This window comes from Salvia hispanica, chromosome 5 (assembly GCF_029641045.1).
Source record: "Salvia hispanica isolate PSC_SH4W2 chromosome 5, Shi_PSC_v1, whole genome shotgun sequence".
NCBI lineage: Eukaryota > Viridiplantae > Streptophyta > Magnoliopsida > Lamiales > Lamiaceae > Salvia > Salvia hispanica.
This window is the reverse complement of record NC_142696.1, coordinates 40,041,812-40,061,719: the sequence shown is the minus strand read 5'-3', so window position 1 is coordinate 40,061,719 and position 19,908 is coordinate 40,041,812. Positions and strand designations below refer to the sequence as shown.

The 19,908-nt window shown below is 33.7% G+C and overlaps 1 protein-coding gene across 1 annotated transcript; it reads left to right on the top strand.

Moving 5' to 3' along the window:
* The first annotated feature begins 13,875 nt into the window (after positions 1-13,875).
* On the top strand, positions 13,876-17,302 carry LOC125188739 (polyol transporter 5-like). Its single transcript, XM_048085765.2, has 3 exons — positions 13,876-14,094; positions 14,213-14,575; positions 15,992-17,302. Exons 1-3 carry the CDS (start codon positions 13,956-13,958, stop codon positions 17,047-17,049), a joined length of 1,560 nt encoding a protein of 519 aa, XP_047941722.2. The 5' UTR covers positions 13,876-13,955; the 3' UTR covers positions 17,050-17,302.
* The last annotated feature ends 2,606 nt before the right edge of the window (positions 17,303-19,908 follow it).

The window sequence follows — 19,908 nt, the reverse complement described above, 5'->3', positions numbered from 1 at the left end:
TTTTTGTAGATTTTAGAGCATTTAACTACTTATATATGTGTAGTTAGTTATGTGGAGTACTTATTTCACATATTTATATATAGTATTTTTGTGTGTGATAATAATTTAATCAAAACGAATGAAGAATTGTGGTACTCAAATCATCGTCGACCTTAAAGTATATATCACAAATAAAATCGCTTAAAGAAAATACAATGCAATTATTAAGAATCAAATATTTTTTGACTTGATAAGTTATAATCCTAGTATTTCACAGATGTCATAAGAAAAGAATCTTAACATAAATAAGTCGATACAAAATCTCATGGCTACTAATTACTACTCCAACTAAACATTATTCACACAAAATATATTATGAGAGATAAAAAAAGAATAATTCATTATTATAAAATGTGGAATTGCGTTAATGCGTGCTGAATTATTTAGGTTGATTAGATGACTAAGTCTTAATTACGGTGATTAATTGTTAATTAGAATATTAAATGTATATTGATTGATGCAGTTGTGACAGGTATTTTTTTTGGGATAAAATAACAACTGAGAGCTCAGAGATGGAAAAGGTCGAAAGTTAGGAGGCCAAGCCTTTTTTCCAGAGTTAAGGGCCTAAGGCCCGAAATTTATTTGGTTTTTACATCATCTATAAGACTAACAATAAAAAAAAATACAAATCGTACTATAAATTATGCATGTCGTCCCATTTTGATCTATTCTTTTGTCTAATATTATAATGTATGAGTAATATTATTAAAGGCATGTTATCGAAAAAACACAAAGTTTGGTCAATTTATGTTTAAAAGAATTGCTAAGTATAACTTTAACAAATTTCTCGATTGTTTCGTGATCTCATATTTGAGAGAAATTATGTATGATGTAACAGATAAAAAAAAAATACTATACAAACAAAATGTTCAGCTATTTAAACAGCATCGTTTAATATAATAGTCAGCCACATTTTTTTTTTTAAACATGCATGCACCACATTAATAAATTCAGACGCGTGACACGCCAAATATTTTCGTCAGATGGTAATTGAAAAAAATATCGAATTTATGATATAATCACTTATTTTTTTAAAGTTATGGGGTCAACAAAATTGATTAAATTTGATTTTTTTCGACAATTTATTCTATTATTAAAAAAAAATAAAAATTGAAATACATGTCATCGGTGTACGTAAACAAATGGCTATGTCATTTATATATACATAAATGTACTGATTTAATTATTTAAAGCTAAGGGTCATTCAAGCTGATGCGTATTTTAGAGTATCTGATTCAGTTTATACAAGATATCAAGTTTAATTAATTAACTCTAATAATACTACTATACTGCAAGATTACAGCGTCGTTAGTAGTATTTCAAGTGTCGATCCACAGAGAGGTAGAAAATTGTTTAAAACTTAAAAACTTAAAAAGATGTAGCATAAAAATTTGATTTTTGGTTTTGAAAGATGTTGACAAAATAAAGCTACAAGTTAACTAAAGAAAGACTATTCAAAAGAGAAAATACGCCACTCCAAGTTGCTCACTAAGCTTGTATTGTTCTACACCTATATAACGAAACATATGAAGGGATTAAAACATCAACCTAATCACATACACTGAACATGTACACGATGAGTAGTTCACAATTAGCTGAACACATAACTATGAACCAATTTTCAATGTTTATAAACTCTTGCGGAAGCGCCGGAGAAATAAACATCTACTATGATCACCTACTTAATCCACTATCAAAGTATCCTCTGAACAATTCTAATTCAATAGCATACCAACAATCAAACATTCATAAACTATATTAAAGAGACAATAGCAAAGGAAAGAACAACACTACATTATTAGCCAAAAACATAGTGTATAAACATTAAGCACATTGTTGGTAACAAACACATGAGTTCAAAGGTGTAGAAACATCCATACAAAACCTAGATTACAACTTGGAGCAACATAGAGAGTTTAGCCTAAACACATGATGGAATTTGCAATAAAAAGCATAGGAATCATGCTCTCGATGAGTGGAATTGGGATGTGGAGACGGATCGTCGGAATGTTGGCCGAAATTTCTTCCTTCTCTTCTTCCTCCTCTCTTTCTCTCTTTTCCTCTCTCTTTTCTCGTCCAAGAATGTCTGATCTCCCTCTCAAAACCGCCTCCAAACTATATGAAAATTGAATTTGGAGGTTAATTCGTCTTCGTACCCGGCCGGGTGGATTATTGGGCATTAAATTCACCCGGTCGGGTGGCCAATTTTGAGGGCTTTCTGGAATTTTCGTGTTCTGAACATCGTATCCGGCCGGGTGTAATTATTAGGCATAAAATTCACCCGGCCGGGTGCCTCATTTTGAGAGGTTTCTGAACTCATGACGCAGACTGGGCAGTCTGTCAACTTGGGCAATCTGTCAACTTGGGCATTTTGCACGACTTTTTCAATGACATCCAAGCTTCATTCCATGTTTCGTTTCACCATTAATTCCTTTTCCTACACCATAAAATATACTTTTGCAAGCATCAAACTATATAAATCATGTAGAGTTATGGGAATAAAAATGTACAATTTGATTCGCATGCAAACCCTAATAACTTCAATTGTTTAACATTAAAATCAAATACTAAAAGCTTATCGTTCTCTGAAAAAAAAATCAAAAAATGTACACTGATTAGAAGTACATCGATCTTATACAATTGTGCACTCCTACAAATTTGATATGAATATTGTAATATTTTATTTATTTGTAATTTAAAAGTAGAATCAAATTAAAAGTTTAAATAACTACATATATAGTACATTATTTTGGGCGTGCATGGCATGTTCGATTAATTTAATAACAAATGGTGTGATTTTATAAATCATTGACTCCAGAGTCAACTTTTGAAATAATATGATTCGGAAGATTTGAATGGAGCCATATAACATAGACTTCCGCTGTCTGTCTGTAAATATATGGCTCTTTTGCTCAAATTTATTACGCTAATATAATTGGAGTTTTGTGCATTGATTACTTTTATTGAAATAAATTCAAATCGGCAAAAGCAATGTCTCGCTAATTGTGCGTATTGCTAAAATTAAATAAATTAATATAATCTTGCGTATATATTATATAAATATTTTATTCAAAAAGTTTAGATATTAAAACTAAATATTATGTATTGCTTATCCTGAAATTAATTCAATCTTTCTCCAAAATATGATTACAGTATAAAATTGCTAAAGATGAAAATTTTACTGCCTCCATCCTAGAGTCGCATTTGATGTGGGAACAAGGGCTAAAAAATATAAAGAATAGTGGATTGGAAAAACTAGTGTAATATAAGACTCACTTTTTATATTGTTTCTAAATGTGAATAAAGTGAGTCAGTGGAATATGAGACCAACTTACCATTTATGGTAAGACCATCCGCATTCTTGTCTCTTATCCGTCTCTTAACTGTCTCATCTCTTCACTATTCATGACCCCACTGTACTTTCCACCCCATCTCTTAACTAAGAGACAACACCTGCATCCCTCCATCTCTTAACCATCTCATCCCTTAACTATTCATTCAATTTCATTTTTTATTTTTAATTCCAACAAATTCAATTAATAAAAGCACACTTCATTAAATAAAATAAAAATTACAATTTAAAGGCCTAAAAATTAAAAATACATAATTAAAAAAATACATAATTAAAAAATACTATAATTAAATAAAATAAAAATTACAAGTTAAAGGCCTAAAAAATTAAAAAAAAAATACATAATAAAAATACATAATTAAAAATTATAATTTTTTTTGAATTTTCAATTTTTTTAAAAAAATAAATAAATTTATGACGTCATAATTCCGACGCCCACTCGCGGGCCGGCGAGTGGGCGTCACGCCATCCGCCAGCGCGCGCCACGTGGCCCCCGCGCGTGGCTCGCCAGCTCGAGACCGGCCTCTTCCTCGCGCGAAACGCGACGAGATGGCTCGTCTCGTCGAGACGAGACGCATCCCGCATCGCCGTCTCGATGGGGTCTCGTCTCTCCGAGACGAGATAGAGCCCGCATCGAGACGTGGTGCGGATGCCCTAAAAGTGAAATAAAACTTTTATTGTAAGACGATCAAAATGACAAAATGTGACTTTTAATGTGGGATATGAGGTAGCAATTCATTAAGGTTTGTTTTGGCGCATTATTACAGTAATTAAATAAATAATTATGTTCTGAATATTCGTTTTATGCTTTAAAATTTAGCAAACTGATAAGATGGATGGAGTGTAGATTCTGGTTTGATTGTGATGGACTCGCACTCATGACTTTATGAACTAATTTTGGTGACTTTGTGACCGTAGAATTGAGAGTTTGAGGTATTATAAATTATAGTAGTAAGTAGTTTACAATTCCAACTTTACTATTTGTATTATACTAATATAGTATTTAAATTTGGGATTGAATTGTGATTTCATTCATTCACAATATTACAATTTAAATTTTATTGTCAAAATAAAATATTTAAAAGTATAAATAATTACTTAAATTTGGGAAACTCTCAATAACACACAATACTCTACATACACACATACATTCCCCACAATCCAAAAATACATAGAAAAAATAAACTAGAGTATATAAAAAAAATATACTAGTATGTAATATAAATTTCATATTCAATTTAGGATAGTTTTCGATTTAGGAAACAAAGAGCTTGACATTTCTTTTGAAAATAGAGAGCACGCCTCTTCTCAATAATTTGCTTCCAGTTGTTGATCTTTCGTGAGTTTGCGTGAGGAGGGATACCATTACCAAGATATGTAAAAGGTAGCTTGGAGATTTTGATTTGTCCCACCCAACTTTGCTCGCAATGCATTGAAATTAGAGCTGATTTTTGGTAATTAACATTCAACCTCGACATCAAAACATCTCAAGAACTTCTTATAATCACGAAGGATCTTGGTATTCAAAGGGGGAAATGACTATTTCGTTAGCAAAGTGGAGATAAGTGATCGGGCTCACTCCAATTATAATCCTCTTGAATATGTCTAGCTATTTACCTAATAACTAATAACATTAACTTATTTTCAAACCTCTTTTTTCAAATAAACACTTCAGTAGCAGTTCGAAAATGATGACCCCATTTAATTTGAAAGAAAAAGTCCTCCAAAATGAAGTACTCTTCCTGAATGATCTATTTTCACTTTTGGATTGTCTTCATAATAATGAGATTTCCTACACAATTCTATGAAATTATTTTTAAATTTTCAGACATAGCATCGTGTCAAACTCTTTTCCGCAAGTATTTTGGAATTGAAACGTCAAAAATGATAGGCCCATAAATCAGATTGGGACACCCAATTTTGTGGACTCATTTGTGTTCAATAATTGGGGTGTAGTCAAGCTGTTGCTATCCAATGTATTCACAATTCACATGTTACTATTACACTTTGAAAAATCAAACCCGCGTGGAATTGACTCCGAGACTAAACCAAGCACCGTTTGATAACTACTTATCAATATTTGGTATGGTATTTAAAATGTATAGTGATAATTAATTGAATTTATTCAACTATTTTTGGTAGCAGTTGTAGCTTACTAACCTGAGACCTAGTGTTTCATTGAGACGAATTTATTTCGTCAATAGGTTATTAATCCTACCATCCTCAAAATTAAGATTTTGTACATGATATATATTTTAATACTGAGTTAATAAAATACTTAAAAGAGAGAGAGAAAAAAAAAATACTTGAAGTATATATTATTGGATAATGGGATCAACAATATCACAAACCGAATAATGATTCGTGAAAAAAAATAAAAATAGAAGTTGATGATTTTTGTCTCTCTCTTTAAAAATATTATTTCATTCGTCTAAAAAAATAGTCATTTTTTTCTATTTTGGTACATCTCATAAAATTACTCAACTTTCATCTTCGGCAAGTTTTTCTCTTTTAAAGGGTGAACTTCATTCTCTACTAACAATATTTCAATCACTTTTTTTTTCTAATCTCTCTCTTATTTTATCAATTTCGTATTAAAACTCACGTCATTCCCAAAATCTTAATTTCCTCCATCAATATATTGCTTCCCTTTTTTAGTTAGATTTTTTACTTTTTGGCTTCAGCATTTCGTTTAATTGGAAATTAATTATATCAGTAGTATTGCCCTCCGATAAAAAGTATTCACGATTTCATTAATTACTTTAATTTAATGAATACTCCATATTTTACTTTTTTCCGGTATAATACTCACGCGCCTTATTTTCATGGCACATTGATAACAATTAAATCATCTCATATACTAACATGCTATGTTTTCTTTTTAACAACTTTGAATAATATATTTCTCATGGAGTACTAATTTAAATTACTTTTAAAACTTTTTTCAATACTAGTACTCAAAATAAATGTGTTGTAAACAATGCAACGTAAGGAGTGACTTATAAGTTTTTAATGTGTTAAATTTTTAATATTATGAGTATCTGAGTAAGCTTATACAAGTCAAAAGAAAATTAAGACTGGAAACATATTTATGTGACTGAAAACGATATTTTATTTGTCAAGCAGCATAAATTTGTCATGTTTTGCTAGTTGCATATTTGTACTTTCGTAGTCAAATTGTAGTTCAAATATATCAAGCAGGAATTTTACTACTACAATATACAAAATGAAAAAAGCAAAGGAGAGCCTCTGGGGAGGACTATTTATAAGGCTGCAATTGATATATTACTCTTTTATCTTGTTTGAGTTAATGTCATTTTTTGATAGAACTACAGTTTGCTTGGTTATTACAATTTGCATCACACTTTTGAATTTTGATATATATTGATATAATAATATCCAAAGAATATCATTGTCACGTTGTTATTAGAAAATCAGCATGGAATTAGCATTCAAATTAATACTTTTTTTTCTTAATTTTATGTTGATTATAAATTACATTATTTAGCTTAATTTCACGCCGTTTTCAGCACTAAACTCAACCATTTCCCCAATGGTTTAGTTTTTCATACGTTATTATTATGTCTAAAATTACAGAAAAAAACATATGATTAAAAATCAATCAAAGTGCAAATTTATCATGTGAGTGCCAAAATACATCATTATTCTTTTTTAGTTAGTTGTCAATTTGTTTGGCAGACACGCATAAATATGAATATTTGTATAAAAATCTAAACTTTAATCCCAATAAAAGTTAAGGTTACGAAAAGAGAAAAAATATATTCTCATAATGGATTTATTAAAATACTAACTAATTTAAATTGGTCAGGCCGATCTACTGCAATGGGAAACATATACCTAAAATTAATTATTACATCGTATATGTTTGGATAGACATATATCACACTCTAATAAAGTACATAATCTATTTTGCTACGTAGGAAAAAGAAAAAGGAATGAAGAAAAAGATTGATCTAATTGTTCGTTAACATTTTCATGTAGTTGAGGTATTAGGTGACAATAACTAGCTACTGAAATACGTGGACAAATTCGAGTTTTATTTCCCTTTTCTTTGTCCTAAATATGGAGTATTATACGCATCAATGAAACGTCATATAAGTTAAGAAGTAGTACTACTATGTTTTTTGCAATTCATATAAAATAGTAGTATAAAAAATTGAATAAGGTTTTGAATCAACAAATTAGCTACACTTTAAGCCCTCATGATTAACGTCATATGTGTTTGCCCGTGATTTAGGTTGTTAATTATCAATATAAATCTTAAAAATTCACGCATTTCATTTTTCATTCATTTTTCATTGTTTCTACAGAGTAACTAATTAATGAAGGTACACTAAAACAATTTTCAATGTTTTAAAACCGGACCGACTGGCGAACCGGCGTCGTCACTGGTTTACTGATTCAACCGGTTCACTGGTAGAACCATTGGTAGAAACGGAATATTATTATAAACATATATAATTATATATAGTATATAAAATATATATTAAATAATGAATGATAAATGTAATTAATAATTTATCACTAAAACACATTTAAACATTATGTATACTTATATAAAAATATATTACACAAAGAATAGTACTCCCTCCGTCCCAAGATAAGTGACCTACTTCTTTTGGCCACGAGATTTAAGGAATGATATTTAAATAAGTTAAAGTGGAGAGAGTAAAGTATGAGAGAGGGAAAAATAGAGGAGGGGAGAGATAATAAAGTAGGTGGAGAATAAAGTAAGAGAGATGACTTTTTGCTAAAAATGGAAATATGTCACTTATAGTGGGACACCGAAAAAGGAATACAAGTCACTTATCTTGGGACGGAGGGAGTAGTAAAATATATTGAATATTAAATTTATGCTAATTTTTTATAAAAAAATATATTTTAAATATACTGAAGTTTTGTTGATATTTTATGATAAAAACAAATAAAGTTCATTTTTTTTTCAGAATATGTTTTGTTTGAAGCAATAATATAACATATATATATATATAATGTAAATGCATACTATATACATTAAGATTCAATAAATAACAAAATGCAATTAATAATATATAAAAATATTAAACCTTATATATAACTGATTATATATAAATAATAATAAAATTTAGTGAGTGCTAAATATAGTTATAGATAATATAATTAATAATTATTTATTAAATTTGGATTATAAGTTAGTGTAAATAAAAATTTATCATGTTTAATATATAAATTTAGTTAATGTTCATGTCATATCACTCTAAGTATTGTGGCAGCGTGGTATAGGTGGTGTTACTAATTTGAAAAGAGGTCTTGGGTTCAAACCTCCTAGACAACAAAGTTTTTAAGCATTTTTTTGAAAACCGGTTTCCAGTTCGCGCAGTGGCGGAACCAGAAATTTAAGTAAGCCGGGGCTGAATTTTTTTATAAAAATAATACTCCCTCCATCCCTAAATATACTCCAGATAACATTTGAAAGAGCACTTGTTTTAGTGCAAAATTAATAAAGTAATATAGAGATAAAAAAAAGGTGATTGAAAAATTGTTACTGGAGAATTGGACCCATCTCATTAGAGAGGAAAAAAATTCATTAAATAGAATTGATCTATTTTTAAAGACATCCCAAGACAATAAATGTGAACTTTTATAAAAGATGGAGAGAGTAATATTTAATTTTTTATGTAATGTGTTTACAGGTTTATATCCCAATTCTCAAATTCACACAATTATACATCACAAAACTCAACCAAATTCCTAGCTATCTCATTTCAAAATCTGCAAATCACTACCATAATATATGTGCAATTCTAATTGAATATATAAATATAGAGCCTAGGCTAAATATTAAAAAAACTAGATTTAACTGGAAATTAGCAAGATTTATTAAACTTTACCGTCTCTAAACTATTGATCATCTCATTAATTTTAAAAAGTGCAGATTTAAACATATTTAATTATATATTTTAACACATTAGATTGATAAATAGGAGTACAAGCAAATATATGTTCCAAACTAATAAATTTCTTGATTTCAGTGTTTTAATTATATGAAATTCTAAGCATTAAGTTGTCAAATTTGATCAACATTTTATGAATTAGACTAATTTTTCAATTTGTTGCACTCGTAATTTAATTGTTTGATCACCCTTTTTTATATATATTCGGGTACAAAATTTCTAAATTCTTTTAGAAGAAGTAAATAGCTATAAACATAGAAAAACGTGCTATGCTCTAGAAAGGATGAGGGAGTACCTTTTCTAGGTGTCTATTTTTATAGCCTTAATCATTATTCCCTAGTTTACATTTTAAAACTCGATTCATTATCCCTGTCTTCTCTCACCAGGGACAGAGCCAGGAAATTGTAGTAGGAGGTGCAAAAATATTTACATATAAATATAAAAATATAATAATAAGAGAAAAAATTTGGGTGTTGGGAGAGGGCCTCTGTCATTGCGGCTGTATTCAAAAGGAACACAAGTAGTTATTTTTTTAAAAGAAAATTTCTGGGGCTTACATTTATAATACTTATATTTTTATTTGGGCCTTAGGTCTCCCCTATTTTCTAGTGCAAGCGGTGTTTAGGTGAGGGGCAAGTAAATCTTTATTTTATTAAATGAAGGGGGGCAAATTATGTGAATATGTGAGTATTAGATTATTTTAATTTATATGTGTGTGTATATATTGGAGATTGAGGTGGGGCATTTGCACCATCTAAATATACATTAGATCCGTCCCTGTCTCCCACGACGTATAGTTCTCCAGAAATCAGACTCAAACTTTCTGAGCGGGGTGGGGCGGCCACGGCGAGGTTATAGGATCCGGCGCCGGCAAGCCCCCGCCTGGCCTATGCTGGTTCCGCCGCTGAGTTCGCGGTTCATCCGGTCCAACCGGCCGATTTCACTGGTTCAAGGCGGCTCAATGTAGAGACAGTTTATATGAGCAAATCGGACCGAACTACTTACCGGTTCGCGGTCCAACCGATCGAACCGATCGATCCGATCTAATTTTTAAAACACTGACAATTTTAAAATAGAAAAGAATCTCAAAACATGATAGACATTCGATTATTAGTTGATATACTATCCTAGAGTGATAGCTAATTTATTTTTCAAAATAAAACTCCTAAAAATACATCACGTGTACAAACCTTAGGGGTTAAGTACAAATAGTTACTCCCATCGTTCCATAAGAGTATGCACTTTTGATCGGATACATGTTTTAATCCATAATTAATAAAGTAAGAGACAAATGAAAAGAAAAATTAATTATAATATTGTTAGTGAAGAATGAGTCTCACTTTATTATAGAGAAAATAATTTTTAAAATCGGAAAATGCATACTCACGTAAGACTGACGACTAAAAAGGAAAGAGTGAGTTGTCTTATGGAACGGAGGGACTAGTTTTTGTTCTCTAGTTTCTTATAGCACACATCTTAATTTGTAGTGTTAACATCACAATGAACCTTTAATTTCTTTTCATTAACTTATCTAATACTAGTAATAATTGTTTATAGTTTATTGGTAACAATATATATTAGCATTGATCTTAATTTTCATGATCAGAGACTCAGAGTTCATTTTTACATTTTTGCTCATTATACAGGCTCGAGTGCATTCTAATAAGATCTTATCTTTGAGTTTGAGTATAATTTTATAAGTAATAGAATTATATTTTTAAACTTTAATTATATTCCAAAAAAATGGTAGAACGGCCTCTGTACGGTTTTGTACTTTTGTTTGCTTACACTTTTTGCCGCGTCATTTTTTCATTAATTACTACATTGAGTTATAATCTTCTTGCAGTGATCTTTTACTCACTGAGGGGTGGCGAAATGGGTTATCCGCGGGTACCTGCACCCAACAAATCAGATATCCATACTCGATTTCTGCAAAATTTGTTGTCCCAATACCCGCCCCACAACATATCGGGATTACTCGATACCCGTGTCGAGTACCCCGTACCCGACATTGCGGGTACCCGTATCCAATCCGAAACCCGGATGTTGAGTATGACCCCCTTCAATCGTGAAAAAAGTTCTTCAAACCAAAGGTTGAGTTCATGAAACCAATTACTCCCTCCGTCCCGGATAATTCGGGTCACTTTGACCGGGCACAGGTTTTAAGAATTGTAATGAAAACTAGGTTGAAAAAGGTAGTGGAATGTGAGTCATATCTTTATATATTAGTTTTATATTAAAATGTGAGTAGGAATGAGTTAATGGAATATGAGATCCACTACCTAAAATGATAAAAGTGAAATGAGACAAATTATATGGGACGGACCAAAATGGAAAACTGGGACGAATTATCCAGGACGGAGGGAGTAATATTTATGCTTTGAGTTTTTTTTAATAGTAATGAATTTTGAGATTGTTGTCTGTGAATTCAAATTTTTGTTTTTTAATTTGTTCTTCAATCTTCATGCAAAAATTCCAACTATCAACTATGCACAAATATGGTGATTTCTAGTCTCGTACTTACTGAAAATAATCAAAATATGATGGCAGTATATATGTACTCATATTTGTATATTTTAATATATAATTGCACATTTCTAAATTCCAAATTCAAAACTAAATGCAAACCAAAATTTATTGTATCAATTTTGATTGTATGCTTTGAATAGATTGAAAATAAAAGTGAGGGAACACTCTATAACTAGTTCTGGTGAGTTTTTAAATGTGTGTTTGCTGAAATATAAAAACATTTTTGAAAAACTCTTAGAACTTTTAGATTCCATAAAGTATTAAAAGATTGTATATAGCTAATACTAATAATATCGGGTATTATCGGGACTAACGGATATATCCGCGCGGGTAGCGGGTATACCCGTACCCGCAAAACTCTAAAACACACTACCCGATCCCGCCCCGTTTCCCGTTACCCTCGGGTAGCGGGTACCCAATACCCGACGGGTAGCGGGTCGAAATGGGAATAATCCATTACCCGCTACCCATTTTGCCATCCCTACAGTCACTAGTCACTAAAGAGAGAGATTTGATGACACGTAACGACTTAAAATTATATGTATACATTCAAAGTAAAAGTTAAATATAATATCAAATGTTTGCATTGAAGTTTAAGTTAACTCAGCCAATAACAACCGTTTTAAACTAAAATTTCAACCCTACGTACGAACAAAAGGTCAATCTCTTTTAGTAAATCGCCTTATTATCCTTGTACATCTTTCATCAAGTCTGAAAGTAAAGACCTCTCCTAGCTGCACATTCATCATATAGAATAGTATGCCACACTGTCCTTTCCTGTTCACGGTGAGTGAAAAAGATGAATCCTATACATCTCATGCCATGGTTGTTGTGAAAGAATAAAGAAATGCCTTCTTAGCAATTGCTCTTACTGCTCGAGTAGACTGGTGAGTGAATCATCTTCATCCTATAATAAGAGGAAATGCAAGAGGGATTACCACAGTGAGGAGATTGGTCCTAGCTACTTCTTTCATACCAGAAAAAAAAGATTGCCAAATCAATAGGAAAACTTTTATTATGCCATTGGATGTGATCGGAAGAGTAATCCAAGCAGATATTCACTATATAAAATATAAATTCCAACATAACTTATTACTGACCTCATATACTTTTATACCCCACTTATTATGGCTCTATCCCAAACTTTATGAATTATCTTTAATATTTTTTGGATAAATATATCATCAACAAAAATATTGAAATTCCTCTTTCCATTATATACTACTACTAATAAATTACATGTTTCTTAACATCTATACCAAAGCTTAAAAGAGAATATTACACTTCTAGATATGTCCAAATCTTTTTTGAAAAGATATATTTTCAGAAAATGTCACATAAAAGTTCTAAATGATAATCACTTTTACAATAGTAAAATATGAACAAGTGATCAAGTAGCTAGATTGATCTACCGACTCATAATAATACTACTGCAATTATAAATTAATTTATTGGACGAAGTGTGATCTACAGTTTAATTCGTAAGATGCGTATCCAACCAATAAGAGTGGAGTTTTAATTCACCCAATTCACTTTTTTTTGTCACAGTCTGCACAATTTGATAATAAGATGCATATTTCAATTAATCTAAAAAACTAGAAGTTTCACTGTGAAGATGAACTATAAACTACTACATTTATAATAAATGACAAAGTGAATTGAAGAATACAGCTCCAAAGTTCATCTTATTCAAAATCACATTATGTAACATCCCAAATAAAGTCACTGCAAATGTAGTCGACTGGTCGAAGTCAATATATTAATGTACGCAATCGACACAAAATTAATAAAAAAAATTATTTAAAAAAAACATGTCTAACAAGTCCAAGAAAGAGTCTCGTCTAAATCTCATTAAGGATTGATAGATGACGTGAACAATCGGCTATAATGATCTTTGACCTTGTGCCATAACTGAGCTCAAATAGTTAAAAAAACTTAAAAGTTTGATTTAATTAATTGTTATTTTGCCCACTCTCTCTCTTCTATATAAATCCATCCCACATGCACCACTCACACCAAAGCCTCTTATCCTAACCACCAAAATTCCAATTTCAAGTACCCCATCTAACACCGCCACTCTCATGGCTGAAAAGAGGCCGGAGAATAACGGTGCCGCCGCCATCGAATCCCAACTTCCCACACCCATAAAACCAAAGAGAAACAAATATGCTTTGGCTTGTGCTTTCTTGGCCTCCATGACCTCCATCTTACTTGGATATGGTACATCAATTTCCTTTACAAAAATTCTCTTCATTAATTAGTTGCAGTATCTACTACAATACTTAATTTTTTGCTTTTTTCACAAACAAAATTAATAAAAATATTTTGCTACATGCAGATATAGGAGTAATGAGTGGAGCCATAATCTACATAAAGAAAGAAATACCTATGAATGACGTACAAAAAGAGGTGATCATGGGAATTCTCAATGTCTACTCGCTGCTCGGCTCCGCCGCCGCGGGCCGGACCTCCGACTGGCTGGGCCGCCGCTACACAATCGTCTTTGCCGGAGCTATTTTCTTCGTGGGCGCGCTGCTCATGGGATTCGCCACCAACTACGGCTTCCTCATGGTGGGCCGCTTCGTTGCCGGCATAGGCGTCGGCTATGCTCTCATGATAGCGCCCGTCTACACGGCGGAGGTCGCTCCGGCCTCCGCCCGCGGCTTCCTCTCTTCCTTCCCGGAGGTCTTCATCAATTTTGGTAACTCTTTCATTTACTTTTTTTTGCTAATTGTTTTAGTACTATTTTGGGGTTTAATTTGAGTACACTAGCGAAATTTTCAACGTGACAAAGTAAATAAGGTTTTGGGTTTGGTCTATTTATTAGTACTACTCTTAGTTAATATGCTAATAGAGAAAAGTATACAACTCTTTTAGGAAAGACGAGCTTAAAAAGATTTTTGATTTACTTCTAACGGAAAAAATATCCATCAGTCATTTGAAAAATATACTATTCCATACAAACGAATTTTGAAAGGTTACAGAACTAAAGATTAGTTTATTTCATATTGGTTTCTAAATATGAACGTTAAATTTCTTTTTTTAGAAAATATTTAATATTCAATTTCTAAATATACGTATTGGTTTTGTTGTGAGTACGGACAATGTTAAACAGTTTTTTTATAATAAAATAGTTGCCGAAGCACAATTTAATTATTAATAGTGGATTCAATTTATATATATGTTTAAAATAGTTGGTATATCTTGTCTATGATGAGTACTATGTAATACATATACTTTTGTTGATATTTATACAATTTTAGGAACAATCATACGTGTATATTTATGTTTATGACAAGTTTCAATGAGTTGAGATTATTTTATTTTAGTTCCGGTTATTTCACGGAAGAATATTCAACGAATCAAGGTAGGAGTACGATTTGTTTGATTTTCTACAATTGTTTTAGGCTTTTAGAAAGATTTTGTAAACCTAATTTATTCAGCCTGTCGATGACTAAACTAGATGACAAGATTGCATATTTCTCAATGCATTAAATAATTTAAATACACTAAAAATGATTCATTGTCGAAAAAAATATCACAAAAGATTCCAATTTTGAGTCAATTAAATCCGGAAAAGGAGGCATATTTTCTAGCCTCATATTTTAAATCGAAGAAAATTCTGCATTTCAAGGGTCCAATTAATCATCTACCCACATCTTGCAAAGACACGCGTGCACGTCTTCATGTATACCTTAGTAGTCATTACCAATGGAAACTTTTATTACTAACTCTTATCTTTCAATTATTCAAATCTCATTTTAATTTGATGTGAATTTTAAGACTTACAAAAGAAATTCGATTTAAAATATTCGTAAAATGTAGGTCTTATTTTTATGTACTAATTACGTATCAAGATACTTATACATTGTTCTACTCCCTCCGTCCACAAAAAATAGAGTAATTTGTGTATGCCACGGGTTTTTATGTAGAATTGGTAAAGTAAAAGAGAAGAGAAAAAAGTAAGAGAGAAGAAGAAAAAGTAAGTGAGAATAATGTTAGTGGAATGATGTGTAGGGTTATTATTTGTTGAAAACTTTCCATGAATAATTGTGCTCTATTTTTTGTGGACGGAGGGAGTTTTTCGGATTGTAAAACTACCAATTTTCCACAACAGGCATATTACTCGGCTATGTTTCAAACTACGGCTTCTCAAAGCTCCCCACCCACATAGGATGGCGACTCATGCTTGGAATCGGTTGCATCCCGGCCGTATTCATCGCCATCGGGGTCCTCGCAATGCCGGAGTCCCCTCGCTGGCTTGTGATGCAGGGCCGCCTCGGTGACGCAAAGCGCGTCCTCGACAAAACTTCCGACTCCCTCGCGGAGTCCAAGCAGCGCCTCGCCGAGATCAAGGAAGCCGCCGGTATCCCCGAGCACTGCACCGATGACGTTGTGGCCGTCTCCAAAAAGAGCCACGGCAGCGGCGTCTGGCGCGAGCTCCTCCTCCACCCCACCCCCGCCGTCCGCCACATCCTCATCTGCGGCGCCGGCATCCACTTCTTCCAGCAGGCCAGCGGCATCGACTCCATCGTCCTCTACGGCCCGGACATCTTCAAGAAGGCCGGGCTTAAATCCGACACCGACCAGCTGCTCGCCACCATGGCCGTCGGATTCACCAAGACGATCTTTATCTTGGTCGCAACCTTCTATTTGGATAAGGTCGGGAGGCGGCCGCTGCTTTTGTCCAGCGTGGCAGGGATGATCGTGTCCAGCATGGCGCTCGGGATCGGGCTGACCGTTGTTGACCACTCGGATCGGAAGGTGGTGTGGGCCCTGGCGCTCTCCATAGCAATGGTTTTAACCTACGTGGCGTTCTTCTCCATCGGGATGGGGCCCATCACGTGGGTCTACACCTCGGAGATATTCCCTCTGAGGCTGCGGGCACAGGGTGCGAGCATAGCGGTCGCAGTGAATCGCGTCACCAGCGGAGTGATTTCGATGACGTTTATATCCCTGCATAATGCGATTAAATTTGGAGGGACGTTTTTCCTCTACGGTGGGGTTGCGGTGGTGGCATTTCTGTTTTTTTACGCATTGTACCCTGAGACGCAGGGGAAGACGCTGGAGGAGATGGAGGGTTTGTTTGGGACATTTTTTAAATGGAGGACTGCGCTTAAGGAATTTGATGAGAAGAAGAGTGAAAATGAAGGGCAAATCCAAATGCGGAATTAAAGTGGTGGTGTGTAAATATAGGGCTCTGGCGAGGGCAAATCTGTCATTTTACTTGAGTGTTTTGTTTTTGCCTTCTTATTTCGAGTAGGGGTTTTAGCCCTTGGGTTTGCTCAATTTATGGGGCTTTATGCCATACATGAATATCATAGTAGTACTAATAATCTTCTAAAATGTGTAACAGTGAGGTAGTGAAAACATATACGCCATATACATTTTGTTGATCCAAGAATATTCAAAAGTGTCTATTATTGAATTGACTCGAGTTCCTAGAATGATTGAGGTAAAATTGCAAAAAGCAGCTCTGTGACCTACTGAGAATGCGCGAGATGAGCTGCTTTCAACCAAAACGTACTTCACTCTCGGGTCCAATTCCCATTCATCAAGGTAACTCTTATATTTGACGTCCATATCTACATAGAATCAAATAAATCCCACAGTTAGCAGCAATTACATCTGGCACAGATGAAGATGCACTCGAATTTAACACACTAAATCAGTAGACAAATTCCTAGAAATTTTCAAATTAAGCTCCAATAATTATTTCTCCCTCCGTCCCACTTTAGGAGTTCTGGTTGAGTTCGGCACGGGTATTAAGAAATGTAAAGGAAAGTTGGTGAAAAAAGATAGTGGAATGTGTGTCCTACCTTTTTATATTAGTTTTATAATAAAATGTATGTGGAAAAATGTTAGTGGAATGTGGGGCCTAATACCATTTATGGAATATTTAACTGGAATTCCTAAAGTGGGACACCTAAAAATGGTAAACCGGGACTCTTAAAATGGGACGGGGGGAGTACTAAATGCAAATGAAAATATAAGAAAGGGAAACCAGTCGCAAAATAAATACGGTGAAACCTAAATTCATGGCATTAAGGGGCGATCGAGCGCGATGCCGTTTTGGAGCACGTTTCCTCTGACGAGTTCATCGACCATAACTGCAAAGCTTCGAATGGTTGAGTGGTGGGGATTGTATGAATTTGCAGAAGATCAAAAATGAGGAGCGGAGGAAGGAGAGAGTGGGAAAGGGAGAGTGATTTAGAAAATGAAGCAAAGTTCGCATGATTTCTTTTATCACTTTTTGGCTTCAACATTTTGTTTAATTGGAAATATATCATCAGTATTACCCTCTAATAAAAAGTACTACTCTTTGTTCCAACTAAGTTGAGTTGTATTTTTTTTGGAATGTTCTAACTAAATTGAGTCATTTTCTTTTCTGACAAAACACCAAATATGCAATCATTCACTTTATTTCATGACCTACTTTATCCTCATGTTAGGCACTTAAAGCTCATTTTTATCTTAAAGCACGTCTTACTCTAATTAATTATCTTGTGTTATCTTATTATGCTTACTAAGCATGCATATAATCCCATATAACATGCTATGTTTTCTTTTTTAACAACTTTGAATAATATATTTCTCATACTCATTTAAATTATTTTTAGAGTGAACTGCACCAGAGGGCCCTAACTTTCCTACTTGTTTCACCAGATACCCCTAACAAAAAAAAAAAATCAAACCACATGTATCTAACAAAATATATAATCACAAACCTTATTTTTTCGGACCATAACACCCTTAGGGCTTGAAAGGGCAAACTGGACATTTTATGACGCCGCCCCTGCATCTCTCACCTGCTGCATGTACTGTAGATGACGCGAATCCGGATGTGACAGACACATCAAATCCTTTGTCCTCTCTGTTCCACAGAATGCAGACGGACGCCACCCTAAACCTCCATTGATATTTGAAAAATAAATTATAACACTTGGTTTTTATCTTTCCTATTTCCCTCCAATTCATTCTCACTTCAACATTTTCTTCTCGCACACTCACCACATTTTTCGACTGTGAATTTCGACTCGCCATTGTCATCAATCATCAATGCCTCCAAAAAGGAAGCGAGGTTCCGCTGGAGCGTCCTCATCCGGGTCATCACGGCGCAAAAAGAAGCCTCCAACGCCACCGCCAACGCCACCGTCTTCGTCACCATCACCTCCGTCATCACCTAGGATAGTCGACGTAGACCCAGAAACATGGACCATCTGCGATCATCGGTTGGATTTCTTTGTCCCAGAGGATGAATATAGTAAGTTCAGATTTGAAATTTTACAAATCGTTCACTTAAACTAAACTTTACAAGGCACCGGGGTTGACTGTGATTTAGGGATCCAAAAATTGTTTGTTTGTGAAATTGTTTTAGGGTTTTAATTTGGGATTTTTCTAGTTCTATTTGTGATATTTTGGAATTTTTCTAACTGTATACAAACCCTAACAGAGGATCGTCCGTGGATGTTTTCTGTTACTTTTCATCATGGAGGGTCAATGTTCGAAATAAATGGACAGAAGAAGTATGTTGGGGGGCATTTGACATACTTTGATTTTTGCAATATTAACCAATTCGAGCTTTTAGATCTGTCCAGTATGGTGTTACGGTTGAGGTATGATAGGAAAACCATTTGTGAGTTCTATTACGTTCATCCAAGGTACAGTGATGACTGTAACGGAGTTGACATAGGAGGTCCATTGCTGCCCATTATTGACGATCCTCATATGGCCTCGTTTCTCGAAGTCGCTGCTACTAGCACAAAGCTAGTACACATTTATGTCGTGGAGATGACGGCGACAGCCGCCTTACTCAAGAAGCGGAGGGGTTTCTAGCATTTGTCAAAGCTTGTAAAAAACCACGGTGATCATTGAAGAGATTGACAAACCAGAACCAATTGTACCGAAGCGTAAACCCAAAAGGATGAAACATCAGGACGACGAACAGAGGAAACCATCGGCACCACCATTACTGATGCTTGAGTGGTACCCTAGGGATGTTGAGTTTGAAGAGTTTTTGACCAAAAGTTTAGA

Bases quoted from the DNA above. Each gene is read 5' to 3' on its own strand.
- LOC125188739 (XM_048085765.2), top strand. From the start codon at position 13,956: ATGGCTGAAAAGAGGCCGGAGAATAACGGTGCCGCCGCCATCGAATCC. The intron at 14,095-14,212 runs GTACATCAATTT...TGCTACATGCAG, and splicing joins CTCCATCTTACTTGGATATG to ATATAGGAGTAATGAGTGGA. The intron at 14,576-15,991 runs GTAACTCTTTCA...TTTCCACAACAG, and splicing joins GGAGGTCTTCATCAATTTTG to GCATATTACTCGGCTATGTT.